Source organism: Pituophis catenifer, unplaced genomic scaffold, assembly GCF_029215685.1.
Source record: "Pituophis catenifer annectens isolate HBS135680 unplaced genomic scaffold, rPitCat1.0.hap2 SCAF_1, whole genome shotgun sequence".
NCBI classification, from domain to species: domain Eukaryota; kingdom Metazoa; phylum Chordata; class Lepidosauria; order Squamata; family Colubridae; genus Pituophis; species Pituophis catenifer.
This window is the reverse complement of record NW_027256881.1, coordinates 54,055,873-54,077,788: the sequence shown is the minus strand read 5'-3', so window position 1 is coordinate 54,077,788 and position 21,916 is coordinate 54,055,873. Positions and strand designations below refer to the sequence as shown.

General features: G+C 38.5%; 1 protein-coding gene across 2 annotated transcripts; it reads right to left on the bottom strand.

Annotated features, from left to right (window-relative positions):
- Positions 1-7,816: 7,816 nt before the first annotated feature.
- Positions 7,817-20,730, bottom strand: YPEL5 (yippee like 5). 2 transcript variants are annotated; one of them, XM_070932437.1, is made up of 3 exons: positions 20,605-20,730; positions 10,868-11,027; positions 7,817-10,003 (listed from the first exon to the last, which is right to left on the bottom strand). In XM_070932437.1, the coding sequence occupies exons 2-3, from the start codon at positions 11,006-11,008 to the stop codon at positions 9,779-9,781; spliced, it is 366 nt and encodes a 121-aa protein (XP_070788538.1). In that variant the 5' UTR covers positions 11,009-11,027; positions 20,605-20,730; the 3' UTR covers positions 7,817-9,778. The 2 variants fall into 2 exon arrangements, with proteins under 2 accessions (XP_070788538.1, XP_070788540.1); XM_070932439.1 differs by lacking the exon at positions 20,605-20,730 and adding an exon at positions 19,538-19,555.
- Positions 20,731-21,916: the final 1,186 nt, after the last annotated feature.

The following is a 21,916-nucleotide window of genomic DNA, read 5'->3' as shown; positions in this document are numbered from 1 at the left end:
AACAGAATCAGAGCATTCCTCATTTTTCTCATCTATAACTTGAAATTGAAATTTGGAAATATATAAAATATTTTAGTTACTCTTTACAGTTACTCCTTTCCTCCTCTTTTCTCAATGTTATATAAGCACTGAAAGGAGCTTACTTTAATTGTATGATATTATAAACTACAATACTTTAATACCCAACATAAAAATCTTCACCATAAAGTATACATGACCACATTTTTATGTAGTAACAGCCAGTTTTTCAGGCATTTCTGAAACACATTGTCTATTAGATGTATACAATGCTGTTACTCTCCATCAGTGGAAAGGAGACACCCATGTTTTGCAAAGCAGTGTCACTATGATGATGCAGATGAGAAAATAACTTGGAAAACCCTCAATGCAAGTAGGAAAGTCTGCTCACAAAATCTGCCTCCTGCAAAGTATTAAGCTAATTAAAGTGAGTGGCATCAACTGTAAAAGAAACATAATAAGCCAATTTATAGAAACCACTTAGGTTTTTCTCTGTTTTTACAATGTAGTATAGAATACAGCATGCCAAACTCAGTAAATTCAACTATCCAAGAATGTCTTCCTTTTATTAGCATGGTTTTCATTCTTCTTTAAATAGACTATTCTGTGCATTATGGACTATGTTCCACTGCTTTAGTAAAATAATAATAATAATAATAATAATAATAATAATAATAATAATAATAATAATAATAATAATAATAATATTTTTTGCTGTTATTCAGTCACAAAGTTGTGTCTGACTCTTCATGGACCACAACACAGCGCCTCACCCTGTCCTCCACCATCTGCCAGAGTCTGCTTAGTTTATGTCCGTTGCATTGGTGATACTTTACAATCAAGGAAAAGAATAGCTGTTTTCAAGTAATCCTGCCTATTTTTTCCCTTATTCCTATTTCCACTATATTTCTCCTTTTACTCAATTTTTTTTTTTATTGTCTAAGGTTTGTCCACGTTTCCTTGTGTAACATTACAAGAGTTTTCTATATGGTAACTCTTTGCTGCAACTTAATGTTTATCTAGACTCCTATAACCAAATATGATATCTCTAGTTGAGTATGAATTCATTTGTTTCTAACATCAAATATCTAGAATACATGGTGGAAAGAAGAATGGATTCTCCAATTCATGCAAGGTATTGACAAACTCAAAAATCTTCAGTCTGAAAAGTCATCTTCTAAACTAGAAACCCAAAAAGTTTCAAAGTAGATACATGCCCTAGAGTTTTCCTTATACTTTACCAACTCTTGCTTCTCATATCCAAGGCTAGAACAGGGAGAGAATGATGACGAGATCATATGTCAATATACTAGATGTTCCTGGATCTTGTTTACAATTCAAAATGATCCCATGGCACATTATATTCTGTTCCTATAATGGGTTCAGAGGCAGCAAAATGCATTTAATGAAACAAGAGGGCATTGTTGGTTGGCTGTCACGAGCCCATTTGTGCTGTGGAAGGGGTATATTAGAATAAATCCCTTTGCAAGTTTCTGCTCCAGCACAAACAGAATTCTGACTGCCACTACACAACTATTTGTGAAGATTTGAGAAATATAATTCTATTGAATTGTTTTCTTATTTTATTCCTTTTCATAGAAAACCAGGTTCCCAGTAGCTGTTTGGAAATTTACAAGGAGCCTGACTACTTAGAGTAGGAAATAAAATTTATGAGGTAGATTCCTTGTGATCTCTTGTAACAGAGATTATTTTATATGATTCTGCTAATTTAGATAACTCTAGGCCAATAGACCAGAAGTCTGAATTGGTATTTTGTATATACAAATCTCAAATCAAATTTGAGTGTTCTTTCAAACCGTTCAAAGTAATCTTCTGATCATCCACAATACCAAATAATTAACAGCAACTGAAAGAAACTTCATAAGCTTATGGCCTAAGCACTTATTACTGTATTTTCCAATGTATTTAAATATCTATTATGATGCTTAATATTACTCTAGAGCAGTTGGAGTTCTCTATCTCATGGTAATAATACATAAATGGATGAGTCAGGAATTTTAAATTATAGAAAATAACATAATGTTCACTGCTAATGCCAGAAGAGGCCTACATCCATAGTGAAATCTATCAAATACACATTTCATAAATAAGGAGAAACACATATCCTATTCTATTGCAAATCTTAAATTATCCAGTTAGCTCTACATAGCAGAATTAGAAAAGACCAGACTATTTCTGCTGATTATCTTCATAGCAATCTCCCTAATTTTTTTTAAAGTGTTGGGTCATCTAAAAATGACAAAGAAGATTGTGGATTCCAATAATAAAAATGTTATTCCCCTGTTATTAACATCAGCTGCCTGCAATTACTGCAAGTTCAAATCTCACCAGGTTCAAGGTTGACTCAGCCTTCCATCCTTTCTAAGGTAGATAAAATGAGGACCCAGATTGTGGGGGCAATAAGCTGACTTTGCATAAATATACAAAAGTATGAAGGCTATTGCTTAATGCATTGTAAGCCGCCCTGAGTCTTCAGAGAAGGGCGGCATATAATTTTTTTTTTAAATGTTATTCCCATTCTGATAATCATTAAGGACATGAAAGATTATGTTAAGAGACTATTTAGATATTTCTTATGTATATCTAAAATGTGTACGATAATAATTTCACTCTAACAAGGGGAGCCAAAGTTTATGGTTCTTATATAGGACAAAGATGGCCTCCAGCTAGTTTTGATTGTTTAATGAAATACTTTCACAATTGGCCTTCTTTAATTGTATTGGCAATTTTTCATACTGGCATATCATATCATGTTATATTATGAAATAAATGAAATAATATTGGTGATACTTCTTCCACACAGATTCTGTTCATTTATTAATAGGACCAAAGCTCTAATAACATTCAGTGACAAAGATACAAAAAGACTTAGAAAACCCAAAAGCAGCAAATACATAAGTAAGACAGTACAAATGATTTTCCCCCTTCCCCCGAGATGGCAAACATACTAGGTCCGTGATGATGAACCTATGGCACGTGTGCCAGAGGTGGCACGCAGAGCCCTCTCTGTGGGCCCACGTGCCATCGCCAGCTACTCTTCTGGTTTCAAGCATGCATGTGCATATGCTCACCGACCAGCTGGTCTTCACAGGCACTAGAGTGCCAGAAAACGGCCTGAAAATGGCCAAAAACAGGCATGCGCATGCAGGCCAACTGGTCTCTGGGTTTCCGGTGCTCTGTCGCATGCCACCAGCTGGCGAGCACCATGCTTGTTCCAGAAACCTGATGACCAACTGGTCAGTGCGCTGATCTTTGGGTTTCTGGCGCTCCGGCGCAGGCACATTCACACACATGCACACATGTTCCGATTTGGGCACTTGGTGCCAAAAAGGTTCACTATCATTGTACTAGGTTTTAGGCACACAACTTTTAATATCAAAAAAATCAAATTAAAAAAAATATGCTGAAAAAGTTTTCAGCACAGATATTGTATGAACAGGATGCTTGAATTGCATGGAACTGGGTAATTTTTTTTAATTGACCAATTACGCAGCACGATAAGCTAGTAGATGGGCAAGCAGTCACCTGTATCTGCTATTATTGGCAGTGTGGGAAGCCACCCACCTCCTAGATAGAAGAATGAAATATTTTGAGAAATATTAAACAAGGCAGGATAAAATATTTCTCCTAAAAGAGAAATACAACTATTTAGGGAGACAGAGACTCAGAGCCTCAGTTCCCTGCCCCCAGCAGATATTTTGTGCCCATTAAGAAAGACTGGGCCATCCTATCTACAAAACAAAGGACCTTCAGATGCAGGATGATGGGATTAGGACATGACCCTTCAGGACATAATAGGACTAACCCAGGGGTGAAATCCAGCTTGCTCTGACAGGTTCTGGAGAACCGGTAGCGGAAATTTTGAGTAGTTCGGAGAACCAGCAAATACCACCTCTGGCTGGCCCCAGAGTAGGGTGGGAATGGATATTTTGCAATATCCTTCCCCAAGGAGTGGGGAGGGAATGGGGATTTTGCAGTATCCTTCCCCTGGAGTGGGGTGGGAATGGAGATTTTGTAGTATCCTTCTCCTGCCACGCCCACCCAAGCCATGCCCATCAAGCCACGCCCATCAAGCCACACCCACAGAACTGGTAGTAAAAAAATTTGGATTTCACCACTGGATTAACCCACTACCATGTAGCAGCAGAGCTCACTACATTGCACAACCTCCTAAAGACATTGCATCACCCTCCAAACTTCAACCAAACCTGGGAGGTCAGACAACCTATAGAGCCAGCTATGACCCCTACATGGCCTCATGGAGGTCTGACAATAGCCAATAGAATACATGTTCTTGTATAGGAACAGGAAGCTCAAGTGCAAAGTCCAAGAGAAGGTATTAAAAAAAACCCACTCTCAACTCCATGTAGTCAGCTGCCCAGGACCACAAACCCATGTGGTTCTGTTCATCATTAAACCATACTTCCAATCAACCTCCATTTTTCCAGTGTCTTTCTCCTGGATTGGAACTGAACCAGATGGATATTTCTTCCATCAGCAGCAAGGAATCAACAATCTACGTAGGCGTATTGAAAGAAACCTTGTTCCTCTGAAAAATTAAGTATTGCTGATTTCCTGTTGACAATAGCAATAAGAAACCAACAATCTTGCACATAATTGCTAGGGGAGTATAATTAGGCTTCCACAACCCTTCCAGTAATCTTACTTTAAACCAGTTTTCCAGACCAGGAAATGAATAATCTGCATGTAGATTGCTAAAATTGTTGCTTCATTCCCCCCCCCCCAATTGAATACTGTCAAGATTGTTCAGAAAGGTGACAAGTGTGAATAGATAAATTAACTCTAGCAATCAGCACTGTTCTCTTTGAATTATTAAGTTTCAACAGAAGGAAATATACATAGCTCAGGGTTCTAAGCTTGCTTGTTAAAATGTCTGCCAGCAAATACAAAACTGAGAGAGCACCAATGTCTCCACTTTACAAAATCTGAAGGAGTCATTTAGACTGTGAGTTCTAGTCCTGCCTTTGGTATAAAAGCCAGCTGGGTGACTTTGGGCCAGTCACTCTCTGTCAACTCAACTCACCTCACAGAGTGTTGTGGGGAAAACAGGAAGGTGTGTTGGATGTTTGCCGCCTTATTTGTAAAAAAAAAATAAAGGCCAGTTTAATCATTTGCTCATTACAAGAATTAAAGCATTCCAGACAGATGGTTATGGAGCTTCCACCTAAAAACATCCAAGAGAACTTGCCATCTCTTTGGATAATTGGGTCCATTCTTAACCTACACTGTCAAATTCTGCTTCTATTATTTTGTATTCTACACTCTTAAATGTGTGTCCTCTCTTTCTAAAGTTATATCATACCACCCATTCTTTCTCAAATTTAATATATCCTGCTGTTTTAATATGCCTTTAATTTTTTTTGTCCCTTTTATCATCTTTGTGCCCTTCTCTGAACCAGCCCCATCTTAAAGCATGGGTCCCAGAACTGGACTTAGCTCTCAAGATGTTGTCTGAGCAGTCATAATTGAGTAGAATAATTATTTGCCTTAATTTAGAAAACCTACTTATAATCATGTGTTTCCAGAACCACTGGAGATCAGTTAGTCCAACCGATTCCCAGTCCAAGTACCTAATTATTTCAGCAATCCTGACAAGAAGCCATTTCTTTTCTGTTTATACCCCTACAAACATAAGAAGTCCCTCATCCCTTAAAGCAGATTGTTCCATTGTTGAAATCTTGTTACATTTTTTTTGAAAGTCCAACCAAAATCTTTCTTCCTTGTAAAATTAAGCTCATTGTCTTATGGAATAATTTTGAACAAATTTGCATATTTGAAGAGTACTATCATGCCTCACAATAATTTTTTTCCAGAAACAGATTAAATTTTTCCATTGGATTCTCATAGATTCTACCTTGTAGGCCTGGTATCACCTTGGTTGATCTTTTCTGGATATGTACTAGTTCTCAATCACCTGAAATGAGAGCCCAAAACTGGAGGCAATGTTCTATGTACTGCCTAATAGAGAATAGAAGCAACAATTCTTAATCTTGACACTATTTTTTGATGCAGCCTAAAATAGTAATTTTGGGAGGGGCAAGCACATAACGCAATGATCACAATAGAATTTTACATTTGTGAATTAACAATATTACAAATAGAACATATTTTAACTCTTGAGATTATTCATTTTAACATGTTAGCATTATAAAAATACTACTGTAGCAAGTCAAAACCAACTTAAAATACTTTGACCGATTTTAAGAAATATAAAATGGAAACTAGAGGTGTGCTCATTTCAGAAATTATAGTCTGGTTCTCATGTACTAATTGAATACAAATGAATCTCTTCCCTTACTATACTTGAATTAGGATCCCTTAATTCTAAACTCACAAGCATATATTTACAAAAAAAGTGCAGCTATGTAGTAGTGCAAAGAGGTAATAATAAAATATACATTATTTTATTTGTTGTTACACATTGAACCCGCCTATTCATTCTATATGGATTCTAGATTTCTGTTCCAAAACTATGTAGGATAGCATAAATGTTTATAACACTTTCAGTTTAAAAACAATACAAATAACTAGGATAGGATATGCTTGCAGGTAAATATTTTTCAAGTTCAAGTATTCGGGCATGGAATGTACTTCTTTAAGTATTACCGTGTTTCCCCAAAAATAGGACAGGGTCTTATTTTCTTTTGACCTCCCCCCAAATAAGGACTTGGTCTTATTATTGGGAGGTCTTATTTTAGGGGTGCAGGAGGCGAGCGTGGGACGGGATGTCCCATCGCTGCCATCGCCTCGCCTCCCTGTTCTTTGCGCCAGCCGAGCAGCCCAACACATCCCATCCCACCCCACCCCAATGGCAACAGCTGCTTCCCTTCCCCATCTTTTTATCGAGAGGGATGGCAGGTGGGGCAGGGGAGAAGCGAGACGCAGCTCCCCTTGCCATCTCTTCTCCCTCCCCTTGCCAGGCATGTCAAACTTCTCGAACTCGCGAGGTTTTCTTTTACAGCGTGTTTCCCTGGATACAAGTGAGGAAAGCAATGGAGCTTGAAAGGTAAGACCTGCATCCCACTTCTCGCCCACCCCACCTGCCACCCCCAAATTGCATCCCTAAAGGGGGTGGGTGGCTAAGCAAGGGGCAGGAGCCCTGCCATGCCCAGCAAGGGGTAGGGAGAAGACACAGCAAGGAGAGCCACATCTTGCTCCATGCATCTTGCTTCTCCCCCACCCCACCTTCTCGCCCCACCTGCCACCATTCTCGATAAAGAGACGGCGGGGAAGGGAAGCAGCCAGGCTGCTGTTGCCATTGGGGTGGGGTGGGACATGTTGGGCCGCTCCGCTGGTGCGAAGAACAGGGAGGGGAGGGCATATCCCCCATTTCCCCCTCCCCACATCATTTTAGTTGCGCGGCAAGCAACCAGGGGAAATGACGGGATGGCTGCGCATGCGTGTAAGTAGTTGATGGGGGGGGCTTATTTTGCGTGGGTAGCTTATATTATCACATGCGCTGAAAAGCCCGACTGGACTTATTATCCGAAGATGTCTTATTTTCGGGAAAACACGGTATGTAGATTGAAACATAATTCTCCACTGGATGTTATTATCCAAATGTTACAAGACAGTACTGGGCAGTTTATATATTTACTTTCAATTAATTATTGTTTAATTGATTTAGTAACAAATTTAATTGATTTAATAACAAATTATTTCAACTATGTATATTCATTATTAACTAAAATTATTGGCATTATTCAAAGGCCCACTTGTAATATTTGTAATGTGAACAATGTAATTAGAGACCAGGCAGGACAAAACATACTTTATTGTACTGCAACATCAAAACACATGAAGAGTACATCAAAGACCATGCCAATGACAGATTACCAGAGTAGTAAAATAAAGGGGATATACTGAAATCAATATTGAAGACTATTCACTACACTATTTTAAGTATTCTTATTGAACCTAGCTGCAGCATACACATCTACCAGTACATCTTGTCCTTCTAAATTGCGTAATATAAATTTTTAAAAGATCAAACTAAGAGGGATGGCAAAGTGCCACCTCTGGAGTGCAAAAAATATAACCACAATCCCATCCCTCTTCAGCCTGCTACTTATGTATAAGAGACATATTTAGAGAACATAATTCCTAAAGACACTTGCAATGGTATCACTTCCTATCCCAGCCACTATCAGTGTTGTTAGGATGATTAAAGTTATTACCAATATCTCACCAACTATAGCAGGGATGTCAAACTCCTGGCCCCGGGCTGGATGTGTCACACGCTGGCCATGCCTGTTTAGCAAAGGAGGGAAAAGTCCCGATATGTGATGATACCGTGATGACATGAGTTTGACACCCCTGAACTATAGGAATACTCTTTTGTATTCTTTGCTCAATGGTAGAACTTAACAAGTGCTTAGGAATCTATTGCAGTAAAGCACATGTCATGTATGTCCTTATATATGAACTATTTAGTACTGACAAGAAGAGTACAAAATTGTGATTAGTCCTATAAGATTCAGCTCTTGGATTTCCAAAAACATGCCACTGAGGGAAGGCCATGCCAGCAGCAACATTTGGACACCCATGACTAAGGAGAGTATATAGAAATATTTGCTTTGATGAAGAATCAGTACTGCAACACAAATAACTTGCTAAAGGAAGCACCAGATCATTCACTTACAAGGTACAGCCTAATGAGCTTCCTGTGCTGGTAAAAGCAGTAAAAGCCCAGCATCACAAAGATAAGATGCATCTAAGCTTTAACATCAGCAGCAGCATCTGAAGACAAGTTGTAAGCTATTTAAACAGGCATGGATTAAATGCCTGAATGTATACGTGCCCTTTTTCTTCCTAGCCAGGTTTTAATGCAGAACTAAAGGTTAAGAGAAAAAAGGGAATAAACTCCGAGGTTAAGAGTAAGTTTCTATTTAAGATCGACTAAGAAGGAAAAGGAGTAAGATAACTGCTCAATCCCCATAATTATCAACATACTTTTGAACCAATGCAATAGTGTCATTTCTCAATATTTTAAATTACGTTTGGAAAAATAGAGACATAGTTTTGTCCTATTTGTTTAAACAAGTAGTAGAACATCAGCCACATGGTAAAAGTGTTGCTTAGGTAAATGAGGAATGAGAACAACTTTGGGTTACACAACGAAAGACAAGGATAGATTCCATTCTACCAATGAACCCCAACAAGAATATGAATCAGCGGCCAGCACAAACTGGACAAAACACTGAAACCTTTTCAGCATTCTTCACAAGGTCAGAACCTCTTCGTCAGCCAGTCAAGTAAGGTGGAAAATCTGGCTAAAAATGAAATAAAAACTGAGGACAAAATAGAAATAAATTAAAAGGCATAGCTAGACTAAAATTTCCTTATGATGTTACAGGTTTTACAAACTAAAATACAACTGATTTCTCTAATAAAAGAAATTTCCAAATTCCTTTTAGATGATTTGTAGCTTCAAATGCTTACATAGCTGAGACTGAAAAAGTGTTATAGCATCCAGATAACGTTCTCTATGAATAACGAGAAAAGGATTTAAAAAAAAGAAAAATAATAAAGAAAAAGGAACATTCCACATGGAATTCTCCTTCCCTCTCTGTAGTTCCCTTTTTCCCTCTCTTTGTAGTTCATGAATCCAACGCAGATGCTAAGGTGACAGCGTATGTAAGTAAGGGTTGGTTTTTTTTGTTGATTTTTCTTTTTTTAAGTTTCAACAAAGAAAGCCTGAAGACAAAGAGATTTCCATTCAGGAGTTATCAGACGGAACATGCTCCTCAAAACCCTCGCTTTCACGGACTAAAGCTCTTTCCAGGATAACGCGGCCTTCCTTGTAGCGCTGGCTGTCTTCGGTGGCAAATTCATATATCCACCCAAGTTTGCTGTTGCAGTTTTTGCAGCTCACATCACGAACCATATGACGGCCCGTGAGCATAACTCGGTCTTGAACTTCACTGTACTGCAGATTTACTACCTAAAGGAAGTTAAAAGGAGAAAAGCATTTGATTGATTGATTTATATCCCGTATTTCATTTAGGAGCTCAAGGCAACACTCTTTTGTCACCTCCCCACCCAGCCAAAATTTACTGGCTGAAAGTTAGTGAGCTTCCATAGCCAAAGAAGCTAAAATCTGGATTTTCCTACTAGTCAGACATCTTTCCCACTGCACTATATTTTATAATATATACAAATGTAATATAAATGTAATATATTTGCAGTGACAACTTGCAATCATTAGATCATTACAATATGGAAAAGTTGATTTTCAACTTTTAATGTCATACCTTGACTACTAGGTACAAGCAGCACAATAATTTTAATTGGAGTTTTGCTCTGTTGATAAACACTATTATGGTAACAATTCCTCCAGTTTTCTTCCCCTAATTATGTTCTCTATTTTGGAGACAAAGTACTCTTCAAAATTAAGCAAACCATGCATTTTAAGGAGGTAGAATTCAGACCATAGTAAAGTCTAGCGATGTCCAGCAAATCCTACATATATTATAATCTGTTTTATTTAGGCAAATATAAGTACATTAATGAACTTGGTCTATAAGTTATAGTTTGTTAAAACATAAATTAGTTACCACTTTATCTCCAATGTTTTACCCATTTGCTACATTCACATTTTCAACATTCTCAGTAATTGAAAGCTGACTTTTTCTAATATTTAACAAAAATCTATATAGTAACAAATTTTACATCTGAAAAGAACCCTAAGTGACTGGTACTATCACATTGTTAGAACTATTAAATGGACATTTCTGCTTCACCTAACCATATATTGCAGGAATACTGAAATCACAGTGCTAACTAGTTTTAGATGTCTTTAACTAACCTTGTTAAATAAAAAGGCTCGTCCTGTAGCTCCTGTAAAACGGGTAGATATAAGCTCTGAGCGGTTGGTCAAAATTGTGTCACAATTTGCACAGGAGAATAGGCGAGTACCACCGATATGATCCAAGAAGATGCGGCCCATTTTAAAAATTATTAGAACCCTAAAAAACAGGAGAAACAAATTGTATTAATGTTGAAAAGTCAAAGTAAAGCAAAATACTTGCGAGAATTATATTTTTAAAATGTTGACAAGAGTACGTAAATATTAGTAATAACTTTCACAAATATTGTGGCTATTTAAATGAACAGATATCTCCATCTTCATATCCAACTCTTTGTTACCATATCTATACAAAAATATCTATTAGAAGTTGCCCTCATATTCAAAGAGACAAAAATCAGATGATTTGCAAATAGCTGACACAATCAATCTCCCTATGCTGCTTTTCAAAGACCAAAAAGAAAGCAAGAAAAATCACTTCTTCATTACTATTATTTATTTTAGAAAATAATCAAGAGCACAAATGTAGCCATTCTTTTTCCTCTACTTGAATAGCCGGCTGCCCATCTGTACCACAAGACACTGTAAATCTATAATTCCATGTAGGTGAAACAGGTTTGTTGTTTCTTTACCAAAATGAAAATGTTATTCAATGTTATTTGGGGTCTTCCAAATTAGATCACAATCCTTATTCTGAACCCAGCTTGATCCTTCATAGTAATTTCATTCTATGGTTTTGATTTTGACTCTTTTTTTTTTTTTATTGAAAAAGTTTTCAAATACAAATTTTTCCCCTTTTTTCCTTCCCCCCCCTCCCTAACCCCCCCTCGCCACCCATCCCCCCGTGACTTCTTCACACCAAAAACCTAATTCATAACAGATTACATAATATTTTACCATCGCCTTACTCTCTCCTCTATATACTGACCCTTACTTACTAAAAATATTATTAATATTATTACTTTCCCCTTTTACCATACATTTCAAAAAAAAAAAAAAAAAAAGCAGTCTGCTATAACATTGTATGATAACTTCTAGTTTAGCATAATATTATTATAACCCCCAATTTAGCAATAATCTACCCTTTTTGTCCTCCCCAAAACTTATATCTATGTATTGTTACAACATTTCAAAACAACCTTCCACTTTAAGACTGTATAATAAATCCTACTTTAACATTTATTCTTTGTGTATATTAATATAACATTTCAAAGCAGCCTTCCACATAAGTCCTAATTTAACATTTATTCAACTCTGTCCATTTCCTCCACTACCCTAAATATATCACTTAAACATCCCTTTTCTTAAGCTAATCCATCAGTAGACTAACATATTTCCACCCACTTTCCTACAAAATTACCATACACAACAATTCAATTCTTAATATCTGCCCACTCTACTAATATATATATATATATACATATATTCCGTTATTTAAAAAAAAAAAAGACAATAACTTTAAATTTATAATCCATATAATATCTTCTTTGATGTCTTTCCACTAGATTGTTGAGTCCCCCATCCATAATTGGGTAACATAGCATCCTGGTGCAACAGTTTGTTCAAAGTCTTCAGTCTTCATCTGCCCCCATCAGTAATGAATATCCTCATATATATATAAAAATAAAAACAACCACCCGAGTGACATTATAATTGTATTCCATATAGTTGTAATTGTGGCTTTCATCAGGATTATTAATTCCCATCATCGTAATGGGTAACAACCAGATCTTCTGCATGCCCCAACGTAACTCTCTTGCCTTGTAGCTCAGAATAATTATAATATATTTATCAGTACAAGAAAAGAAATCCAAAATAGATAATTCAAATCCAACAGATTAAGGCTCTTTTCACATCCCAAAATTACGGCATTGCAGAGGTCTGTCACTGTCCTCAGGATGATATTAACCAATACTTCGCCTCCACTATCTTTTCACATATTCATTCATTTTTTTTAAAATCACTGGCTTCACCGTTGCTTAGTTTAGAAATTTCTGTTTTTATGAGACCTATTTCTTTTTTTCTTTTCTTTTTGTGGGTTTGATTTCCATCCTGTTTTCCTTTCTACAAGTTGCATATCAACTGATCGGTTTTCATTCTGCTTTATAAACTGATCTTGTTGGATCATCACGTTGAAATCAGATGCCGCTTCTCTCATATTTGTAGATAATCCAGCTGTAGTATCAAGAGAATCCAAAGACAGTTTGTCTACCACAACCTCTGTAATTCGATGTTTTCCCTTTATTTCCAACTCCTTCTGCTTATCCTGTATTGTGCCTATAGATGTTAAGTTTATTTTCAAAATTTTTTGATAAAATTCTTCCGCTTTTTCAACAGTATCTAATTGGTATCTTTCTCCTTGATATCTCAATATTATGCCAACTGGGGCATTCCACCTAAATGGAATATTTCTGTATTTTAACTCAGTCACCAGAAAACCAAATTTCTTCCTTTCCATTAACATCTTGGGGGGAAGCTCTTTGTAGATCCATATCTTCCTTCCATACAATTGCAAAGTAGAATTGAAGGAATTTTGCACAATTTTATTCCTAATTTCCTTGTCTGTAAAATAAATCACCACATCTCTAGGCAATTGCCTTTGCTTTGCAATCCAGGAGTTTATTCTGTACACTCTATCAATCCTACAAAACACTTCCCCAGGTTGAACCTTTAAAATCCCAGCCAGAATTTCAGAAGATATTTTCCTTAAATCATCTCTGTTATTTTCCTGTAAACCTCTGAGTCTGATCGCATATTCTGTAAAATTATAATGCATCATTAAGACCTCTCTTTCAATCCGTTGTTGTAAATTTTCTACATTACAAGACTTTTGTTCAACCTCCATTTTAGATTTTTCTTCTGAGCTATTGTCTTGAGTATTTGTCAAATCATTTTCAATTTTTTGTATTTTATTATCCAAATTGTCCTCAATTTCTTCCACTTTAGACTCTAATAAGTTAGTATTTTCATCCAACTTAGTCATAAATCCTACAAGATCATTAGCCATTTTAATAATCTTTCGATTCAAAATATCAAACTTTAATTGCACTAATTCTTTAATTTCCTGCTTAAATTTTTCAAAGTTCTGATTCACAATCTCATCCCTTCTTACAATCTCCTCCAAAAGAAATTCAATTATATTAAAACCGGTTTTCTGAGACTGGAGCTTTAAAACTTGGTCACGTAGTTTGTTAATGGGGGAATCCCCCCCCATTGCTTGTTTATCCAACTTTAATGCCATGTTTCAACACAGACAAACTATTTTTCTTAAAAAGAAAAGAGAGGCAGCAGAGAAAAAAAAAAAAAACCTCTTTCCAACCAAGATGAATATCAAATCTCCAGGAAAAGAAAAAACACAAAAGTAGAGCTTTATTTTAAAGTGTAGCCAAAAATATTTATTCAGCTACTTTGTATCTCAATAAGAAACGGAAGGACTCTCCCTTTCAGCCCCTTCTCAAGCCTCGGCAGTCGCCCTTTTTAAAGATTCTTTTTTCCTTTTCCTTTTCCTTCTTCAATAATTGTTATAAAATAAGTGAAATACTTGCAATTCGAGGTCACAGATCCAGCTCAAATCCCTTCAAATGTAACCAGGAGCATTTATTCTGCTATTTTGTAACTTAATAAGAAACGGAAGGACTTTCTCTTTTCAGCTTCCCTGCTCCAGTTTCGGCAATCGCCATTTTAAAAGGTCTTTTTTACTTTGTTGAATATCCTTTGTAAAATAAGTATTAATACTTGCAATTTAGGGTCACAGATCCAAATCCAAATCTCATCATCTTTAGTTAATCTGTTAAATATCTTAAAAGGCTTGTCTTCGTAGCCTTGTTCTGCAAAAAGGCAGAAGTCTCCCAACGCCCGGAGCGGGCGGCGAGTGCTATAGGGAGCATTCCTCCGCCCGCCCCCAAGAGTAAAAAAAAAAAACCCCTGGGGGCTACGGAGAGCTCTACCTGCACTCACCTGCTCTATCCCACATTTCCTCCTGGAAATGGGGTTTTTCGAGCCGCCTTTGCGCTGTACAGGCGGCTCTTTACAGGCGAAGGGGCTGGCGGTCCCAAGAGACCGTCTGGTGGCTACGAAGAGCAAACCGGAAGTCTTCATTTTGATTTTGACTCTTATCGGCCTCTTAATCATATCACTTCTGGATTATTAAAAAATCTCCAATAATTCTTCATGGAACAATTTGCCAGTGACCTGTCCCTGGCCTGCTTGCCCTTGCTCTCTTCAACTGATTCTATTGCCCAATCACTGCTTGAGGGACTCCATTTTGCTAGTTTTCCCAAAAGCTGTGATTGAATAATGAGGCAAACAATGCTGCTCTGATCCCAAAGGGTAATCTGATCCAGTATGTTTCTGTACATTCGAGAATCCAATATTTCTGCTCTATTCCCTTCCTACCAAGATATTTTATGTAAGCAAATTTTGAAGGGGGAGGATCCCTAGAAATTCGCTTTAGTAATGTTGCTTTATCTTTGCCTTAATCAGTAGCAGAGCTTCACCAAGGTTTTTGAATTAAACAGGGTATGTTTGAGTTATCCATCTCATTTCAGACAATCTATTTGAAATTGGTCCAATTTTAAGCTTTGCTTCTGTTAGTGTGCAACCCTAGGAACTAGTGACCGCAGAACTTGTCAGCACCATTTTAAAAGTTGCAAAATGTATCATTAAAATATTTTGAGCATTTAATAGATTCTACATATTAAAGTACACATAAGCAACTTAAAAATATAGTCTTATATGAAAAGCTTTAAGTTATGTGTATATGAAAAGAAAATATAATTGATACTTTAAAATATCAGAAGATTCTTTTGTTGTCCAAAGATAAAAGAACAATGGATTTAAATGAAACGAACACAAGAACAGGATGCTTGCTGCAGAAACAAAATCTTCTACTTAGGATTTCTAAATAAAGACAAGTTGTCATGGATAATTATAGTAGTCTATAGTGTTGTATTAGAAAGTAATTGTACAAGACCATTAAATCTCTCTACGAACTTTCATGATTCTGTATACCAATATTACACTTATGTGAGATCAAACTGCAAGCCTTTGACTGGAAGGATCGTAATTGGAAAGTAGCCCCAGATAAATCTGGGTAAATAGACCAGAATAGTCTATTTACTATACTTGGGACATATGCTGCTTCTTATTTTTCCATGAGGATACACAAGAACAAAATCGAACTAAAAGATGGAGGAAGGAGACCAGGAGGAAGGATATGGAGGAAGGAAACTTTAAACTGCCAGAATGAAGCCACCTTCTTGACTTTATCATTAGCCAAAAATAAATCATTTTCGGTACATCTTTTTGGTAGTAGCTGACATATCAGCAGATGGACCGGACTCTCTATCTTTCCTCATTCACACAGTGTGCTGTTATCTGTGAAGAGCTTCTACTTCAGCATATTGGTTTTACATTTAGGCACTCTAACTCTCAAATGAATTCAGGGTTCTCCAAGTAGTATATAGGAGGTCAGAGCCTTCAATCATATCCTCCTTTAATGTTATTCCTTGCTCAATGGTCTCCTTCCTTCATCTTTTAATTTGATTTTGTTTTTGTGTATCCTCAAGAATGTTTGTTTTTGTCATAAAGCTGTTCCTAGATCTAAGTCAGTGGGCTTGGGGCATATGTCCATCTGTTCAGAGGATTTGAGGATCATTCTCTTGTTAGTTCTCTCGGAATCTGCTGCAACTTCTCTCCTGATTTTAGGTGGGGCAATGCCAGCAAGAGGATATATTTTGTCAATTGGTGTAGGTTTGAGACAACCTGTCACTAAGCGTACTGCTTCACTGAAAGCAATATCAATTTGTTACATAGGCTCCTACTAAATTCCTAAGAACTTGATAAAAGCAGCCACCTGCAACTGTCAGATTACACAACTCACTGTCTGCAAACCATATATGAGGCTTATTTAGACAGATATGTATACAAAAATAAATGTTTCAGATTGCAAACATCATTCTTGAAAGGATAAATCAAGCTGAAATCTGAAAACAATCACTGAAAGCCATCATCATATGGGAGCACAAAACAAAAAATACAGCAATTCGAAGACATTTATTACAGGATATATTGTTGTATAGGGATGTGGTGGCTCAATGGCTAAGATGCTGAACTTGTCGATCGAAAGGTCACCAGTTCAGTGGTTCGAATCCCTAGTGCCACATAACGGGGTGAGCTCCCGTTACTTCTCCCAGCTTCTGCCAACCTAGCAGCTCGAAAGCACATAAAAAATGCAAGTAGAAAAATTTGGTGGGAAGGTAACAGCGTTCCGTGCACCTTTGGCATTTAGTCATGCTGGCCACATGGCCACAGAGATGTCTTCAGACAGCGCTGGCTCTTTGGCTTTGAAACGGAGATGAGCACCGCCCCTAAAGTCGGGAACGACTAGAACATGTGCGAGGGGAATCTTTACTTTTACCTTATACTGTTGTAATCTAGCTATATAATTGTATTTCAGATGAGAATGTAAAACTCAATTTATAGAAAATATTCTCTATTATATTATTCCAAAATGTTTTACAATGTTTCTGCTTGTGGCCTACATTCCATTGTCTTATGAATACTGCCGTCTAGATTCAAAGCTGACTATTTCATAAATAGCTTTTACGAAGAGACCAGATGGCAAAGTTGACCCTCTTGCTCAGAAAATAAGAATATTCACTTAACAAACCACTAGGGAAGGTCTGGTTTTGAGATGTGAAAATCTGAAAAGATATGAAAATGATACTATGTTGTTATCATTCTTTTTTACCCATTTTCAACAAAACAAGGAATATGGAAAAACCTAGCATACTCTTTCTTGTAGAATAATGTATAAAATTATTATTGATCTGATGTTTTAAAGGAAAATCACTTGCCCATTAGCACTTTTCAATTTATGTTTCAGCCACATGGTTATCTTATTATAAATTGAGGTTCAATGTATAACTGACCCCTTCCAACTCTATGGTTCTATTCTTTAACAAACTAAAAATAAAATGTCTCATATTTTAAAATTACAGTGGTTATAGATTGAAAAAAAATACTAAATATCTATTTTATTTCTGTCTGGTTTTATTAATTCAAAAAAATTGAATTTAAAGATTATGAAAGGGGCCAATTTATTGTTCCATAATTTGCATAACTTTGGTTAAAGAATTCAGGATTAAGTAACTATGTGTTTTCCAGAACAAATATATGCAATATAATCATATACAATTGGGGAAATTCACTGCATTGATATTAACAGTTCAAAGCTACTTGTGCCCAAAGTATGAGCACAACCATTACTATAGCTGGATTTTACATACATTTGTAATTTTTATAAATTAATGTGATTTTACATTAATCCCACCCATTCCAAAAGTCTATACAGACAATTTAAAATAATGATTAAACATCCTATCAGGCATGAAGACCTGATACTATAGAAAAGCCCAAAGTTAATTCAGATGTTTAAGGCTTAATTCACTGACCTCCTTCAGAGTATTTCAGGATATAACCCTCTCCTCATCATTCTTTGTCTGGATTTGTTAGATTTATTTATTACCATGAGGTTTTCCTATTTACACATATTTATTAGCAAAGAAAGATATGTCTTAGGGTTATTTCAGAGAAGCACTCTTTTAAAAACATATTTTAATACACTAAGAGAATGGACTTAATGTGTGTGTTTGATTCATGCAACATTTTAATTATAAAATGACTATATCTTTACAATTAACACAGACAATTAAACGCAGTACCATCAACATAGTAATTAACATTCAAGTCTAGAAGCCAGAAGATAAATTCTAGTCCTCCTTAAGGCATGAAAGCCAAATCGTGAGCTTGGGCCAATTACTCTTTTAGAGGGCATTGTTTGGGGATCGGTATACATTGTTATTCCTTAAACAAAGTATCTGAACAAATAATTTTAACGCAATTCTACTATATTAGGACAGCAAAAATCTGCTTTACTAGATAAAACAGTACAGGTTCAGTTTTTACAAAAGTGGACTACTGAATGAATCGAGCATGGTTTAAATCTGTCTTTTCCACCCAGCTAATGCAAACTGGTAGAAATACAATGATCAGGCATTTCAAACCAAATCAACTGCTAGAGAAATTTTTAAAAAAGGGAAAGAAAAGCAGAATTGTCTCCCGACAGCTTTTCCATCACGTGAGCAGCTGTGCCACGAATCTTCCCACCAATCACCAGAGAACACTGCAGGAGTTACTTCTGCCACTTCCGCCAGAAGAGCCAGAAACCCAAGACCCATCCCGACAGCCCAGGGGGAAGAAAATAAAAAAATAAAAAATAAAAAAAGGCAGCCTGAAATCTGGTCACGTGCCTCGCAGCCTCCAATCGGCAAGGACTCTGCCTACTTCCTTGCCATGTGAGAATGAGGTGAACCCAGATGATTTGACAACACAAAAAAGGAACAGCTGACAAAGAGACCAGCAAGGCCTCCTGTTGTTCTCACCACACAGCCAGATAGGAAGGGAAAAAAGCAAGCTTCTTTTGACACAACAGCGGAGTTAGATTTAGAACCTGTTACATTCAGGAACATTTTATACATGTATAGCTATCGAAGATGGCAACAGGGATAAAAATTTATATCCGTGTTAGTGAAGTGGCTATATTGGGGGGTGGGGGTGGGGGGGAGAACAAGAGAAGACTCAAAACAAACATCTTAAGTAGGAGCATACCTCAGTTAAGCGAACCGCAGCAAGCCTAAGAATTTGTATGACTTTTCGGAATCAGCAAGACAAAAATAAGCCGCACCAACGCAGAGCTTAAAAGTGTTGCTCAGAATAAGGCGTAGGCGTGCAAACACAAATAAAACTGGTTTCCTTGCAGGAACACCCTCAACAGTTGTCCTAGCTGGAGGAGGAAGCAATGGGAGTGGGGGGAAACAAAAACAAAAACAGGCGCCTCCAATGAAAAAAAAAGGACAAAAGCACCCGCAACCAACACAGGCTCTCTTTAGCCCCCACCGTCGCAATCACAAATCGGGGCTCGCACTTTTTAAAGCCCGTTTTGCCGCAGGAAAGCAAATCCCTCCTCGCGGCTCTTCCTTTGCGGCGCCGAGTTGCTGAGGTTCAGAGCAGCAGCCCAACCGCGGCGGGTCCAGGCTGGGCAGCTGAGACGGAGAAACAAACAAACAAAACAAAACAGCCCTTGAGCTGTTGCGGCCGGAGGAGGAGGAGGGAGGAGGATAGGATGCAAGGGCGGCGGGCTGTTGGGGGAGGCGGCGGCGGCGGCTGTGAGCCGACACACACGGGAGGGAGGGAGGGAGGGAGGAGGGCGGGCGCGCGGCTTCATGCCATATTGGGTGTTATTGTGCCATAAGTGAGTGTTATTGTGATAATGCGAGGGCGGGCGGGGCCAGCCCTGGGGGAGGAGGAGGGGGGGTTGCTGGTTCGGCTGCTGGGAAAAGGGCAGCGCGAGTGAGGAAGGCGAAGGCAGGAGGGGGGAGCGGAGGGGCAAACAAACGGGAAGGAGGTGGAGAAATGGGGAGGGTGGGGGAGTTTGGGAGAAAGAAAACAAGGAAGAGGCGCGCCGGAGTGCCCGTCGCCGAGCAAAAAGAGCGAGGCCCGGGGAGGGAAGGGGATGCGAGGAGCCCCGAAACGAAGAGGGGAAGAAGCTCTGCAAGGCCCCGGGCGCAGCTCCTTCGGCCACTGGCTTCCCCGCCCCCTCCGCCACCCTCTCTTCCTCCAGCGCGTCTCCAGAGCCCTGCAGGAGCAGCAGAAGCAGCAGCAGCAGCAGCCATTACCTACTAAGAAGTGACCCTCGACTCCGCGGCAGCCCTGGACTAAAAAGGGGGGGGGCAGCCAAAGAGCCGCCTCGGTGCCGGGTACCAGCTTTGCTCCCGAGCGTCGCTCTCTTCAACTCAACCAGGTTCCACTCTCCGGCCCTGGCTCGGCTCCGCCCCCGCTCGGCTCCGCCCTCCCCGGGAGAAGCCCCACCCCCTCTTCAACTGTGTCAGTCGTGGCCATGCTAAGCGGAGGGCCGCCTCCTCTCTGAGCGCGAGCCACGCCCTCCGCTGACGCGGCTCGAGCCTCGCACAAACATTGAGGCCACGTGGGGAGGGGAGCGGGGAGGGCGGTGTTCCTTAAAGGGCCGGAGCTGAGAATCGAGTTCTCTGGGAAAGCGATGCGTTTTTGCCTGGTCGGATCTTCCCCTTCGATCCTCTTTGTGTGTGTGTGTTGGGGGGGGGGGGTGTTGTTGCTCGTCGTCTGAGAAATTATTTGTTTTGTTCCTTTCCGTATAGAGCAGAGGTCTTCAAACGTGGCAGCTTTAAGACCTGTGGACTTCAACTCCCAGAATTCTCCAGCCAGCTTGCTGGAGTTGAAGTCCACAAGTCTTAATTCTGGGAGTTGAAGTCCACAAGTCTTAAAGCTGCCACGTTTGGGGGCCCCTGGTGTAGAGAAATATTACTGAGTTCCGTGGCACAAGGAAAGGAAGGAAGGAAAATCCATTCAGTACAGTTTTATTGTGGGAAAAGAAAATGAAGACATGAGGTCTTAAGTGTATTCATTCCTAAGCAGAAAAAAAGGCCTCGACTTAATAAGGCACTGCAATGTACATGGCTGGTTCCACTGTCTGCTTACAAAAACAATCATGTATATCATATGCTTAATTGCAATAGCCTGGAGAGTTGCTGCCCTGAAAAATAGATATTATGTCATCGTCTCAGAGGCTTTGTATGGCTATAGATAATATCGATATAAATTGTAAACATATAGGTAATGTAAATGGATGGGCTGTACAGTGTACACAAAGAACGGGCTAATGGACACAACTACTTGCTAGCAAGCAAGTGATGTAGTTGGATTTTTTGAACAACTACATTGGTACTGGTGTTCAAAGACTTTTCTGCATACAACAGCCTGCCTTGGAAGAGATTGCCAAATGTGAACATATTGCAAGCACACCTACATTGATAGCATTTGTAATGACAAGACAAAGCTCATTCTTAGGTGGGTTGGATGTGAGGCCTTAGAATTCTGCCACCATTTTATAAAAATGGAATTGAGGATGCTTTGGGATAGCAGCCAAATCTCCAACCGAAGCTTTTGTCACAG